Here is a 13501-nt window from a genome sequence, read left to right on the forward strand (position 1 = left end):
AAAAAAAAAAAAAAAAAAAAAAAAGAATATTGTGAAGCAACCTACATATTAAAGGCACTAGTGAAAAATTATTAAACCAATTATGGTTCTGAAATTTAACTATTTAAATGAAAAGAAATTCTTAGGATAAACAAATCTAAGATAGCTTTTTAGGGACTTCCCTGGGGACGCAGTGGTTAAGAATCTGCCTGCTGATGCAAAGGACACAGGTTCGAGGCCTGGTCTGGGAAGATCCCACATGCCACGGAGCAACTAAGCCCATGTGCACAACTACTGAGCCTGTGCTCTAGAGCCCGAGAGCCACAACTACTGAAGCCCACGCACCTAGAGCCTGTGCTCCGCAACAAGAGAAGCCACTGCAAGGAGAAGCCCACATACTGCAACAAAGAGTAGCTCCCACTCACCGCAACAAGAGAAAGCCTGTGTGCAGCAATGAAGACCCAACGCAGCCAAAAATAAATAAATTTTTTTTTAAAAAAGCTTTTTAAATAGGTTGTCTTTTTTAATACAATACAGATTGTATTAAATACACTATTCAAAACATACAGATTTATGCAACATTCCTTCCCCTCCCATTTCAAACTGAGATCATTTGTTTCTGGGTCAATTTATCTATCAGTAGCTAAAAATGTGAAAAATTAGATAGGAATAAAAATCATCCTAGAGGAGGTGATCAAAATGGCAGAGAGACATGGAGCTCACCTCCTCCCACAAATACAACAAAAATACATCTACTTGTAGAACAATTCTCAGAGAATACCTACCGAAAGCTTGAATATCCTATACAACCAGAGCTGAAAGAAAGATCCCCATATAACTGGGGAAGACAAAGGGAACAGGGAGAAGAAGAGGAACTGGGATGAGACCTACGCCCCTGGTAGGGAGCTGTGAAAAAGGAAAGATTCCCCTCACCCTGGGAACCTCCTTCACCAGCTGGGAGGTCTGCTGGGACAGACAGGAAGCTTCAGAGGTTCAAAAGAAGAGCACGGGAGCTGGTCTGCAGCCCTGCAGGGTAAAGAAAGACCAGTATAGACAGTCCCCGCCATGTCGCTGCACTTCCTAGCCAGAGACACATGCCTGAAGTACACAGCAACTGGGTAGTGAAACTTGGGCTTCAGTGGACAGACTTGGGAAGAGGACTTGGTTTGGCTGTGTGGAGACAGCCCGAAGGGCCAGGAGTGTGGCTTGGGCCAAAACTGGGGGTGTGCACAGGACAGAGAGTGGTTCTGCTACAGCAGCCTCATTATCAGCATGCTTGCAATGGGGCATAGCTCCGGCCACTGCGGCTTTGCAAACTCCGTGGGTGCGCACACGCGGAGGCCGGGCTGAAATCTGAGCCAATTACCAGAGCTCCCACAGTGGGCATACCTTCAGTAGGTTTTCACATCAGTGGCTTTGTGAGCATGCATAAATGCCTAAGGGACCTCCAAGCCGATTACCAGTGCTCCCACAGAGGAAACAGCCACTGAAGGCAGTGCCAACAACAGTGATCTTTGGACAGCTCCTGGGGAAGAATACACAGCAGCTCCTTTCCCAGAGAGAGTGCTCCAGTCCCACCTACCTCACACTGCAGCTTAGAACCTGACCTGGGTGGGAGCTTCTACTCCTACAACTGGGGAGCAGACCCTGCCCCTGACAGGGCTGTGACAACCACAGAGCAAAGAGGAGGCCCTGCCCAACATCTAGTGCAGGCTCTGATCACAAGACCACCAAACACACTGCTACCAAGGGGACAAGGGCCAACACACCCTGAGAAAAGATATGGCAAGAATCCTACCAAAAACAACCCTTGCACCAAGAATACTGGACTCCCACAGTCTACATAGGGTCGCTCTGACATAAAAACAGCCACAGTAGATAACTGTTTCTCCTAAATTCATAGAGTCAAAGAAATATAAGTAAAATGAAAAAACAAAGGAACTACTTCCAATTAAAAGAACAAGAGAAATCCCCTGAAATAACAATGAAACAGACTTCTCCAGTCTACCAGACCCCAAGCTCAAAAAGGAGGTAATAAAAATGCTGCAGGAATTAAGAAAGACTATTGATAGAAATGCAGATCACCATAAGAAGGAACCAGAAACTATAAAGACGAGCCAATCAAAATTAGACAACCCAACTGCCAAGATGAAAACCAAGCTAAAGGAAATAAATAGCAAACTAAATAAGGTAGAAGAATGAATAAGTGATCTGGAAGACAGAATAATGGAAATCACTCAATCAGAACAGCAGACAGAAAGACAAATGAAAGAAAAAAATGAAAGCAACATATGAGATTATGGGATAATATAAAGCATGCCAATCTATGCATAAAAGGAATCCCAGAAGAAGAAAGAGGACAGGGAATCAAAAATTTATTTGAAGGAATTACAGCTGAAAACTTCCCAAACCTAAAGAAGGAAACAGATATCCAGATACAGGAAGCACAGAGGGTCCCAAACGGACCTACTCCAAGATGTCATAATGAAAATGGCAAATGTTAGAGAGGATTCTAAAGGCAGCAAGATAAAATCAAAGAGTCAGTTACAAGGGAACCGCCATAAGGGTATCAGTTGATTTCTCTACAGAAACTTTGCATGCCAGAAGGGAGTGGCAAGATACATTTAAAGTCCTTAAAGGGAAAAACCTGCAACCTATGATACCCTACACAGCAAGATTATCATTAAGCATGGAAAGAGAGAGAAAGAAATTCTCAAAGAAAAAATAAAAGAATACAGCAACACTAAACCTGCTCTAAAAGAAATACTGAAAGGTGTTCTCTAAATAGAAAAGAAGCAGGAATCTATAAGAAATGGAAAATCACAATAGGAAAGGTAAATATATAAAAACACTGAAGACCACTTAAATTAGGCAGTACATAGATTAAAGAAACAATCAAAAAATTCCATGAAAGTGATTATAATCACAATGAACAGCAAAAAGATAAACATGAAGATGAGAAACAGGACATCAAAACTACAAAATGTGGAGGAGGGGAGTAAGAAAATGTAGATCTTTTAGAAAGTGTTTGAGCTATTATGACCACCAGTCTAAAGCAAGTAGATAGAGTTACGGGTTAACATACCTGAAAACCAGGGTAGCCACAAATCAAAAACATAAAACACATTCACAAAAACCAAAATGAAAGGAACTCAAGCATAATACAAAAGAAAACCATCAAAGCACAAAAGGAAAAACAAAAAGAAGAAAGGAACAAAGAAGAAATACAAAATCAACAGGAAAACAAGGTTTAAAATGGCAATAAATACACTTATCAATAATTACTTTCAGTGTCAATAGACTAAAAACATGGATCAAAGGACACAGAGTGGCAGACTGGATAATAAAGCAAGAACCTATAACATGCTGCCTACAGGAGACCCACTTTAGGGCTAAAGACACATATAGATAGAAAGTGAGGAGATGGAAAAAGATATTTCATGCAAATGGGAATGACAAGAAAGCAAGGGTAGCAATACTCATACCAGACTTTAAAACAAAGGCCATAAAGAAAGACGAAGAAGGACACTATATAATGATAAAAGGATCAATACAAGAAGAGGATATCACACTGGTTAACATATACACACCCAATATAGGAGCACCTAGATACATAAAACAAATACTAACACATAAAGGGAGAAACTGATGGGAATACAATAATAGTAGGAGACTTTTAACACCTCACTCACATCAATGGACGGATCTTCCAGACAGAACAGCAATAAGGCAACAGACATCCCAAATGACACAATAGAACAGTTTGACTTAATTGAAATCTATAGGATACTACATCCAAATAAAGCAGAAAACACATACTTTTCAAGCACATATGGAACATTCCTTAGGATAGACCACATACTAGGACATAAAACAAGGCTCAACAAATTTAAGAGGAAAGAAATTATTTCAAGCATCTTTTCTGACCACAACCACATGAAACTAGAAATCAAAGAGAAACGAGGAAAAAAACTATTACATGGAGACTAAACAACAAGCTACTAAAAACCAATGGGTCAACAATGAAATCAAAGAGGAAATAAAAAATATCTCGGGACAACAACAATGAAAACACAACCATACAAAATCTATGGGATGCAGCAAAAGCAGTCCTTAGAGGGAAGTTCATAGCGATACAGGCCTTCCTCAAAAAACAAGAAAACTCACAAATAAACAACCTAACCTACCACCTAAAAGAATTAGAAAAAGAAGAGCAAATAAAACCTGAAGTCATCAGAAGGAAGGAAATAATAAAGATCAGAGAAGAAATAAATAAAGATTAAAAAACAGAAAAATCAATAATAGCAAGAGCTGGTTTTTTGAACAGATAAACAAAATCAACAAACCTCTGGCCAGGCTCACCAAGAAGAAAAGAGAGAGGACCCAAATAAATAAAATAAGAAATGAAAGGGAGAAATAATAACTAACACTACAGAAATACAAAAAATCATAAGAAGATATTATGAACAGTTATATGCCCACAAAATGGACTACCTAGAAGAAATGGACAAGTTTCTAGAAACAGCCTGTAAAAACTGAATCAAGAAGAAACATGATTTGAACAGATCTATCACTAGAAGTGAAACAGAATCTGTAATTTAAAAAATTCCCTGCAAACAAAAGTCCAGGACTGGATGGCTTCATTGGGGAATTGCACCAAACATAGCGAGAAGAACTCATACTGATCCTTCTCAAACTCTCCCAAAAGACTGAAGAGGAGGGAACACTCCCAAAGCCATCCTATGAAGCCACCATCACCCTGACACCAAAACCAGACAAAGACACTAACAAAAAAGAAAATTACAGGACAATATCTTTGATGAACATAGATGTAAAAATCCTCAACAAATATTAGCAAATTGAATCCAACAACCCATAAAAAGGATCATACACCATAATTAAGTTAGGTTCATTCCAGGGTCACACAAATAATTCAACATATGCAAATCAATCAATCTGATATATGACATCAACAAAAGACAAAAACCACATGATCATCTCAATAGATAAGGAAAAAGCATTTGGCACAATTCAATATCCATTCATGATTAAAATCTCTCACCAAAGTGGGTATAGAGGGAACATATCTCAACATAATAAGAGCCATTTGTGACAAACACAGCCAACATAATACTAAATGGTGAAAAGCTGAAAGCCTTCCTGCTAAAATCTGGAACAAGACAAGGATGTCCACTCTCACCACTTCTACTCAACATAGTATTGGAAGTCCTAGCCACAGCAGTGAGATGAGAAAAATAAAAGGTATCCAAACTGGAAGGGAAAAGGTAAAATTGTCATTATGTGCAGATGACATGATACCCTATAAAGAAAACCCTAAAGACTCTGCACAAAAACTACTAAAACTGATAAATGAATTCAGCAAGGTAGCAGAATACAACATTAATATACAGAAATCATTAATACAACATTAATATACAGAAATCTCCTTCATACTAACAATGAAATATCAGAAAGAGAAAGTAAAATAAATTCCCATTTAAAATTGCATCCAAAAAAAAGAAAAGTATCTAGGAATAAACCTAATCAAGGAGGTGAAAGACTTATATGCTGAGAACTATAAAACACTGATAAAGGAAACAGAAGATGATTCAATGAAATTGGAGGATAGCCCATGCTCTTGCACTGGAAGACTTAATATAGAGAAAATGGCCATACTACCCAAAGCAATCTACAGATTAATGTGATCCCTATCAAATAACCCAGGACATTTTTCACAGAACTAGAATAAATAATCCTAAAATTTATACGTAATCACAAAAGACCCAGAATTGCCAAAGTAATCCTGAGGAAAAAGAACAAAGCTGGAGGCATAACCCTTCCAGACTTCAGACAATACTATAAAGCCACAGCAATCAAAACTGCGTGGTTCTGGCACAAAACAGACATACAGATCAATGGAACAGAATAGAGAGCCCTGAGATAAATCCACACACTATGGTCAATTAATCTTCAACAAAGGAGGCAAGAATATACAATGGAGAAAAGACAGGCTCTTTAACAAGTGGTATTGGGAAAGCTGGACAGCCACATGTAAATCAATGAAGTTAGAACACACTCTAACACCATACACAAAAATAAACTAAAAATGGCTTAAAGACTTTAATATAAGACATGACACCATAAAACTCCTTGAAGAGAACATAGGCAAAATGTTCTCTGACATAAATCGTAGCAATATTTTCTTAGGTCTCACAAGGCAAAAGAAATAAAAGCAAAAATAAACAAATGGGACCTAATTAAACTTAAAAGCTTTTGCATAGCAAAGGAAACCATAAACAAAATGAAAAGACAACATATGGTATGGTAGAAAATATTTGCAAATGATGAGACCAACAAGGGCTTAATTTCTAAAACAGACAAACAGTTCACACAGCTCAATATAAAAAAAACCCAAAAAACTCAATCAAAAAATGGGCAGAAGACCTAAATAGACATTTCTCCAAAGTAGACATCTAGATGGCCAACAGGCATATGAAAAGATGCTCAACATTACTAGTTATTAGAGAAATGCAAATCAAAACTACAATGAGGTATCACCTCACACCAGTCAGAATGGCTATTATCAAAAAGTATACAAATAATAAATGCTGGAGAGGGTGTGGAGAAAAGGGAATCCTCCTACACTGTTGTTGGGAATGTAAATTAGTGCAGTGACTGTGGAAAAACAGTATGGAGTATGGAGGTTCCTTTAAAAAGTAAAAATAAAGTTACTATATCATCCAGCAATCCCACTCCTGGGCATGTATCTGGAAAAGACGAAAACTCTAATTCAAAAAGATACACAGGGCTTCCCTGGTGGCGCAGTGGTTGAGAGTCCGCCTGCCAATGCAGGGGACATGGGTTCGTGCCCCAGTCCGGGAGGATCCCACGTGCCGCGGAGCGGCTGGGCCCGTGGGCCATGGCCGCTGGGCCTGCACATCCGGAGCCTGTGCTCTGCAATGGGAGAGGCCACAGCAGTGAGAGGCCCGCGTACCGCAAAAAAAAACAAAAACAAACAAAGAAACAAAAAGATACACACACCCCAACGTTCATAGCAGCACTATTTACAACAGCCAAGACATGGAAGCAACCTAAGTGTGCATCGACAGATGAATGGATAAAAAAGATGTGGTATACAACGGAATATTACTTAGCCATAAAAAAGAATGAAATAATGCCATTTGCAGCAACATGGATGGACCTAGAAATGATCATACTAAGTAAAACAGAGAAAGACAAGTATTATATGATATCACTTATAGGTGGATATCTAAAAATAGTACAAATGAACTTATTTATAAAACAGAAACAGACTCACAGACACAGAAAACAAATGTATGGTTACCAAAGGGGAATATGGGGGGAGGGATAAATTATGAGTATGAGATTACAAATACACACTACCATATATAATATAAACAAGGATTTACTGGATAGCACAGGGAACTATATTTAATATCTTGTAATAACCTATGATGGAAAAGAATCGAAAAAAAGGAAAAAATATATATAACCAAATCACTTTGCTATACACCTGAAACACAATATTGTAAATCAACTCTACTTCTATTTTTTAAAAATCACTTTAACATTAACTAAAATAGGACTTCCCTGGTGGCACAGTGGTTAAGAATCCGCCTGCCAATGCAGGGGACATGGGTTCGATCACTAGCCCAGGAAGATCCCACATGCTGCAGAGCAACTAAGCTGGTGCGCCACAACTACCGAGCCTGCGCTCTACAGCCCGTGCGCCACAACTACTGAGCCCACATGCCACAACTACTGAAGCCCACGCGCCCTAGAGCTTGCGCGCCGCAACTACTGAGCCCACGCGCTGCAACTACTGAAGCCCATGTGCTCTAGGGCCCATGTGCCGCAACTACTGAGCCTGCGTGCTGCAACTACTGAAGCCTGTGTGCCTAGAGCCCATGCTCTGCAACAAGAGAAGCCACCTCAATGAGAGGCCTGTGCACCACAATGAAGAGAAGCCCCCGCTCGCCACAACTAGAGAAAGCCTGCATGCAGCAACGAAGACCTAATGCAGCCAAAAATAAATAAAATTAATTTTTAAAAAAATTAACTAAAGTAAGATGTAAAGCAGGAAGGGAAATTTGCCATTACTAACTGGCACTGATAAGAGCTATTTTTACTAGAATAGACATTTACATAACAGAAGATGTGCATCTGCCTCTTTACATGGTAATCCATTTGAAAGAAAAAGCCTATCAATTTCATACATCATTTGTGAAAGAAGACATCATTCAAAGTGTCAAATCATAATGGCTAGAGGCTCTGGATTAGAGTCAGGATAAAACAAGATTCAGTAGCCACCTGTGTTTCATTTTAGACTTTTCATGTCTTAGCTCACAAAGAGGCACCCTTGACTTCAGGGCCCTTTGTAAATTCCACAGCTATTGAGGTTAAATGGTCCAATTGATACTTCATAGATGGAGGACAACTTAGAATTGAATTAGCATCTTAAAAGAATAATACAGGGCACAATAGTATATTAAAAAGGAATACTATACGTGAATAAGAACCTTCTTCTATAAATATTTGGAAGGCATACCTTATTTTCTTTGTATCTGGTGAGATCTGCTACGCAGTATTCCTTGAATAATTTATCATAGTATTTCTTTGCAAGTCTCTTCTCCCTAGATGCATTAAAAAAAATATAAATCTTACATATTTAGAAATTCAACCATTGTTTGCTACTTGGAGGCAATGTCAAATAAATAACACATATGATATAAACATTAATGTTTTAAAAGAGGTCATTACTTACATGTGCACAGAATATCTGAATATTAACTATTAATAGTGGGTCTCTAGGGAGGGAAGCTGGAAGACTAATAGTCAAAGATGAGGAGACTGACTCTTCACTTTTTACCCTCTGTAATGTTTGAATTTTTAAAACCATTTTCAGGTTTTACGTTTTCCCAAAATATTTTTAAAATTTAAAAAGAAGCATACTACTAGACAACAATATTGTAAAAATTTTATAAATTATTTTTTAAAGACAAAGTCAAGCAATAAGAAGTCAGTTAAAATTGTTAAAAATTACCAGAAGAATCAAACCAGATTCAATAATCTGAGGCACGGTTTTATGTTCTCGATTCAGAACTGTTCCATGCAGGGGCCAAATGCTTTGGACAGGTGACAAAACAAGAAAACACTCAGGGAGCAAGAGAGATAGGACTATAGCATTTGATGCATCATGTCTCACATGGGTACAATTACCAATTCATGTCCATTTCATCCTCCTCATTCCATAGGAATCTGTGATTTTCTCGTATAACATCCATGTCTATCTTGTCATTTTCCCTGAAAAATAAAACAATTTTAAATTCAATATGAAAACAAAATTAGTCAAACTTAAGTTAAACAGTGTGTGAGATTTTTGGGCACCTGAGTAAAAATAAGATACACAAAGATAGTTTTATATGTATGTATGTATGTATGTATATTTATAAAAAGTATTTCAGTATTTTCAAAAGGCAGTTATGAAGAGTGCTGCTACAGAAACAAATGGATAAGGAATCCACCCATCTCTAGAGCTGGTTCAATTATACAAAGGGTGCTAAATTACCAAAACTAGGATGAGAAATCTGAATGAACACTAAATGGATAAGGAAGATGAATGAAAATAAGTTTCAGAATCTAAAATAAGTAACACCATCCTATTGTGATCTAATTTTATAAATATATAAAAACATCTTCCACACCTCATTTTACTACATCTTCCTAGGAAGACTGAGTAAGGAAGAAAGAGAAATGAAGGAGATGATTTTTCAAGATGATAACAGATTGGGGACAGAGCAAGGGAGTGTTGAGAAATACAGGCTAAATTCAGAGGAGAGTTAAGTTTGGGGCTGATGAGCTGGTATAAAGTTTTTTAGGGCACTATCAACTCGGAAAATCATTAAGTAAAGAGAAAAAAACCCACACAAAACCAAGAGGCTCTGACAGAAGAGCCTCAGATATAAGAAGGAATTTCATGTGTGGGAAATGTTAGAGTGAGGTGTCTTGTTTGTCCTATCTTTTAAAAAGCAATCCCAAACCTGAGGTCTAAAGAGTTCATTATTTCAAATATCCTTGTGGGGGGAAAAAAAAAATCACTGCATAATCAGGCACATGAGTATTCCCCACACAATCCTGTTATTGCCAGAATCAGCAGGCTGCCTGAGGCCTGTTGCCAGAGAAATGGGGTTCATGATGAGTTGCTTAGCTAGAAGCTTCGAATGGCCTCTCCACCTTATAACAACAAAAACTGGAATGGAAAGCAGGAGAAAATGACAGAATCAGAAGATATAATAGCTGTGAGTCTTCAAAGATACCCATACCTACCTCCCATTATGTGAAATAAACTTTATGACACTTACCCCAATCGCCTGAAATCTTCTTTTTTGCCACCATAGTATAAAATATAGTCATTTACAAACTTTGTATGCCTTTGATACTGAAATGCAAAAAATTAAGGATTTTATTTGTTCAGTAGTTGGGTATCAATGACATATTAGTGAGCAGGGAAAAAAAAACATAGTATGAGTCTATTTAGCTTTTAAAAAATACACACATATATACTATACATGCTTATAAATTTAAAAAAGATATAAAAGGGTAAATATTAAACTGTTAAGAGTGAACATGGTACAGTAGAGGGGCTTTCACTTTCTACTGAATACTCTATATTGTTTTGATCATTTTCAAGCAATAACTCTCTGGAGAGGACAGCTTCCTAAATACAGCCTCACACCACCACTCATTTTAATCATCAAAATATGAAAAACAAATTATAGTTTCTAAAGTTAAAGGTGAGGAGTAGAATTTTTCTTCATTATAAAATATAATTTAGCTATTTCAGTAACAATAAAGCCTCCAAAATAGAAGATGTAACTTTTATTATATTAAATCCTAACATGAGGCTTTCAAAAAGAATATAAAAGATCACATGTTATTTTTTACACTCTCTTTTAATATACAAAGAAGCTACAGTCATGTTTATTTTCAGTGCAATACAACAAGACACATGAGCATTTTACTTGTTTTAAAAAGCTCCATGGTACTCTCTCTAGAGCTGAACACACACATAACAGAGCTGACATAATATTGTCTGTGACTACAGCCTGTTATATTAAAGTTATTTAATTGATCACAATGTGTTCTAACAGAATAGCGAATCAAAACATAATTCTGAAATGAGCAAGAAAGCAATTAACATTTCAGAAAATAAAAAAGAGAAAAGCCAGATACCCAGAGATCTGGATTCTAGCTCTTGGTCTATCACAAACTGGTCATGTGACACTGGCAAGTCACTTAAATCTTTGAAGAGCTCAAGTCAGCAAACTTTTCCTGTAAACAGTAAATATGCAGGCCATACGGTCTCTGTTAAAACTACTCAACTCTGCCACTTTAGCATGGAAGTAGGCACAGATAACACCTAAATGAATGAGCACAGCTGTGTTCCAATAAAACTTTTATTTACAAAAGCAGGATCTAAAATAAAAATCTAAAATCAGGTGGGACTTTGCTTCCTGGAAGATGGAGCAAAGATGTACAGTTGATCCCTGAACAGGGTGGATAGAACACCCACCCTCCTCATTGTCCAAAACCTGCACATAATGTATAATCAGCCCTCTGCATCTGTAGATTCAACCAACTGCAGATCATCAGTACTACAGTAAAATACCCATATTTATACAAGTAATACAGTAAAATAAAAATCCTTGTATAAGTGGACCCTCACAGTTCAAACCCTGTGTTGTTCAAGGGTCAACTGCACTTCTCCCTATTCCTCCCACTGAGAACTAAAAACCTTGGAAATTATATATAAAACAAACATAAGACTCTGCAAGGTAGAGAGAAGAAGGCAGACCAGCTACGGACCTCAGGCCCCATGGTATGACATGGTGCTGAGTACCCCAGGTTTTCTTTTTGCTTAATAAATGCCAGACTTGGAGGTGAAGAAGCTGGATAGCTGGAAATACCAACAAGCACAGACAAAAGAAGTCCCAACAAAAGTCTGTTCCCTGTAACAAAATAATCAGGAGAGAGGCAGCCTAACAGGAAAGATAACTTTTAGGCAGTAACTACTCTATTCCAGCCAAACACTCCAGAAAATCTACGGCCCCACCTCCAGCCATGCAAGAAAAGGGGATCTAGACTTTCACCCTCACCAGGCTGTAACTAGATGCCCCAACACCCCCAATTGAGTGGTGATAGAAGGAAGAGTAGATGTTGAAATGCTAAAGGAGCAGTGGCAGATGAGATCCATGGGAAAGCTAAGCTATTGGGTTAGGAGATAAGAGGAATAAATAAATTGGTGACAAGAGAACTTCTATAACTTAAAGAAAAGGATCAGGAACAATAAAGTGAAAGTGGTGACTAAAGGATAGTGGGTATATCTAATTGACATCGCCTCCTTCTCCCTATCCTGACCGCAGTAATAAATACCCAGAAATACTTTCACTCTCCAATATCCCCAACAGTAATATGGATGGCCAGTGGTAGCGGCTTGTGTAATAAGCCACAGTCTCACCAAAAAGTTGAGCTGAGAGATGGCTACCACAGGGAAACAAGGTATAACTTAAAGAGAGCCCCAATTCACGCCTGAAAGCTGAAGCCACAGCAGGCCTGAGACAGTCCACAAACAGACCTATTATTTTTTTTCATTTTTATTTTTTCTAACATCTTTATTGGAATATAATTGCTTTACAATGCTGTGTTAGTTTCTCCTGTATAACAAAGCGAATAAGCTATATGTATACATATATCCCCATATCCCCTCCCTCTTGTGTCTCCCTCCCGCCCTCCCTATCCCACCCCTCTAGGTGGTCACAAAGCCCCGAGCTGATCTCCCTGGGTTGAGGCTGCTTCCCACTAGCTATCTATTTTACACTTGGTAGTCTATATATGTCCATGCCACTCTCTCACTTCGTCCCAGCTTACCCTTCCCCCTCCTCGTGTCCTCAAGTCACTCTATAGTCTGTGTCTTTATTCCTGTCCTGCCCCTACATTCATCAGAACCTTTTTTTTTTTTTTTTTAGATTCCATATATATGTGTTAGCATATGGTATTTTTCTCTTTCTTACTTCACTCTGTATGACAGACTCTAGGTCCATCCACCTCACTACAAATAATTCAATTTCGTTTCTTTTTATGGCTGAGTCATATTCCATTGTATATATGTGCCACATCTTCTTTATCCATTCATCTCTCAATGGACACTTAGGTTGCTTCCATGTCCTGGCCATTGTAAACAGAGCTGCAATGAACATTGTGGTACATGACTCTTTTTGAATTATGGTTTTCTCAGGGCGTATGCCCAGTAGTGGGATTGCTAGATCATATGGTAATTCTATTTATAGTTTTTTAAGGAACCTCCATGGTGGCTGTATTAATTTACATTCCCACCAACAGTGCAAGAGGGTTCCCTTTTCTCCACACCCTCTCCAGCATCTACTGTCTGTAGATTTTTTGATGATGGCCATTCTGACCAGTGCGAGGTGATACCTCATTGTGG

The 13501-nt window shown here is 38.1% G+C and overlaps 1 protein-coding gene across 2 annotated transcripts in view; it reads right to left on the reverse strand.

The window, feature by feature from the left end:
• The window catches only part of LOC103079104 (protein FRA10AC1), a 38365-nt gene that overhangs the window by 22239 nt on the left and 2625 nt on the right, over positions 1–13501 (reverse strand). For both annotated transcript variants that reach the window (XM_007471577.1, XM_007471576.1), the window contains exons 4-6: positions 10362–10438; positions 9220–9303; positions 8549–8633 (exon numbers count right to left, since the gene is read on the reverse strand). In XM_007471577.1, the coding sequence (XP_007471639.1) occupies positions 8549–8633; positions 9220–9303; positions 10362–10438 (246 nt within the window). The remainder of the gene's footprint in view (positions 1–8548; positions 8634–9219; positions 9304–10361; positions 10439–13501) is intronic.

The sequence above is a fragment of the Lipotes vexillifer genome, unplaced genomic scaffold (genome assembly GCF_000442215.2).
Source record: "Lipotes vexillifer unplaced genomic scaffold, Lipotes_vexillifer_v1.1 scaffold325, whole genome shotgun sequence".
NCBI classification, from domain to species: Eukaryota; Metazoa; Chordata; class Mammalia; order Artiodactyla; family Lipotidae; genus Lipotes; species Lipotes vexillifer.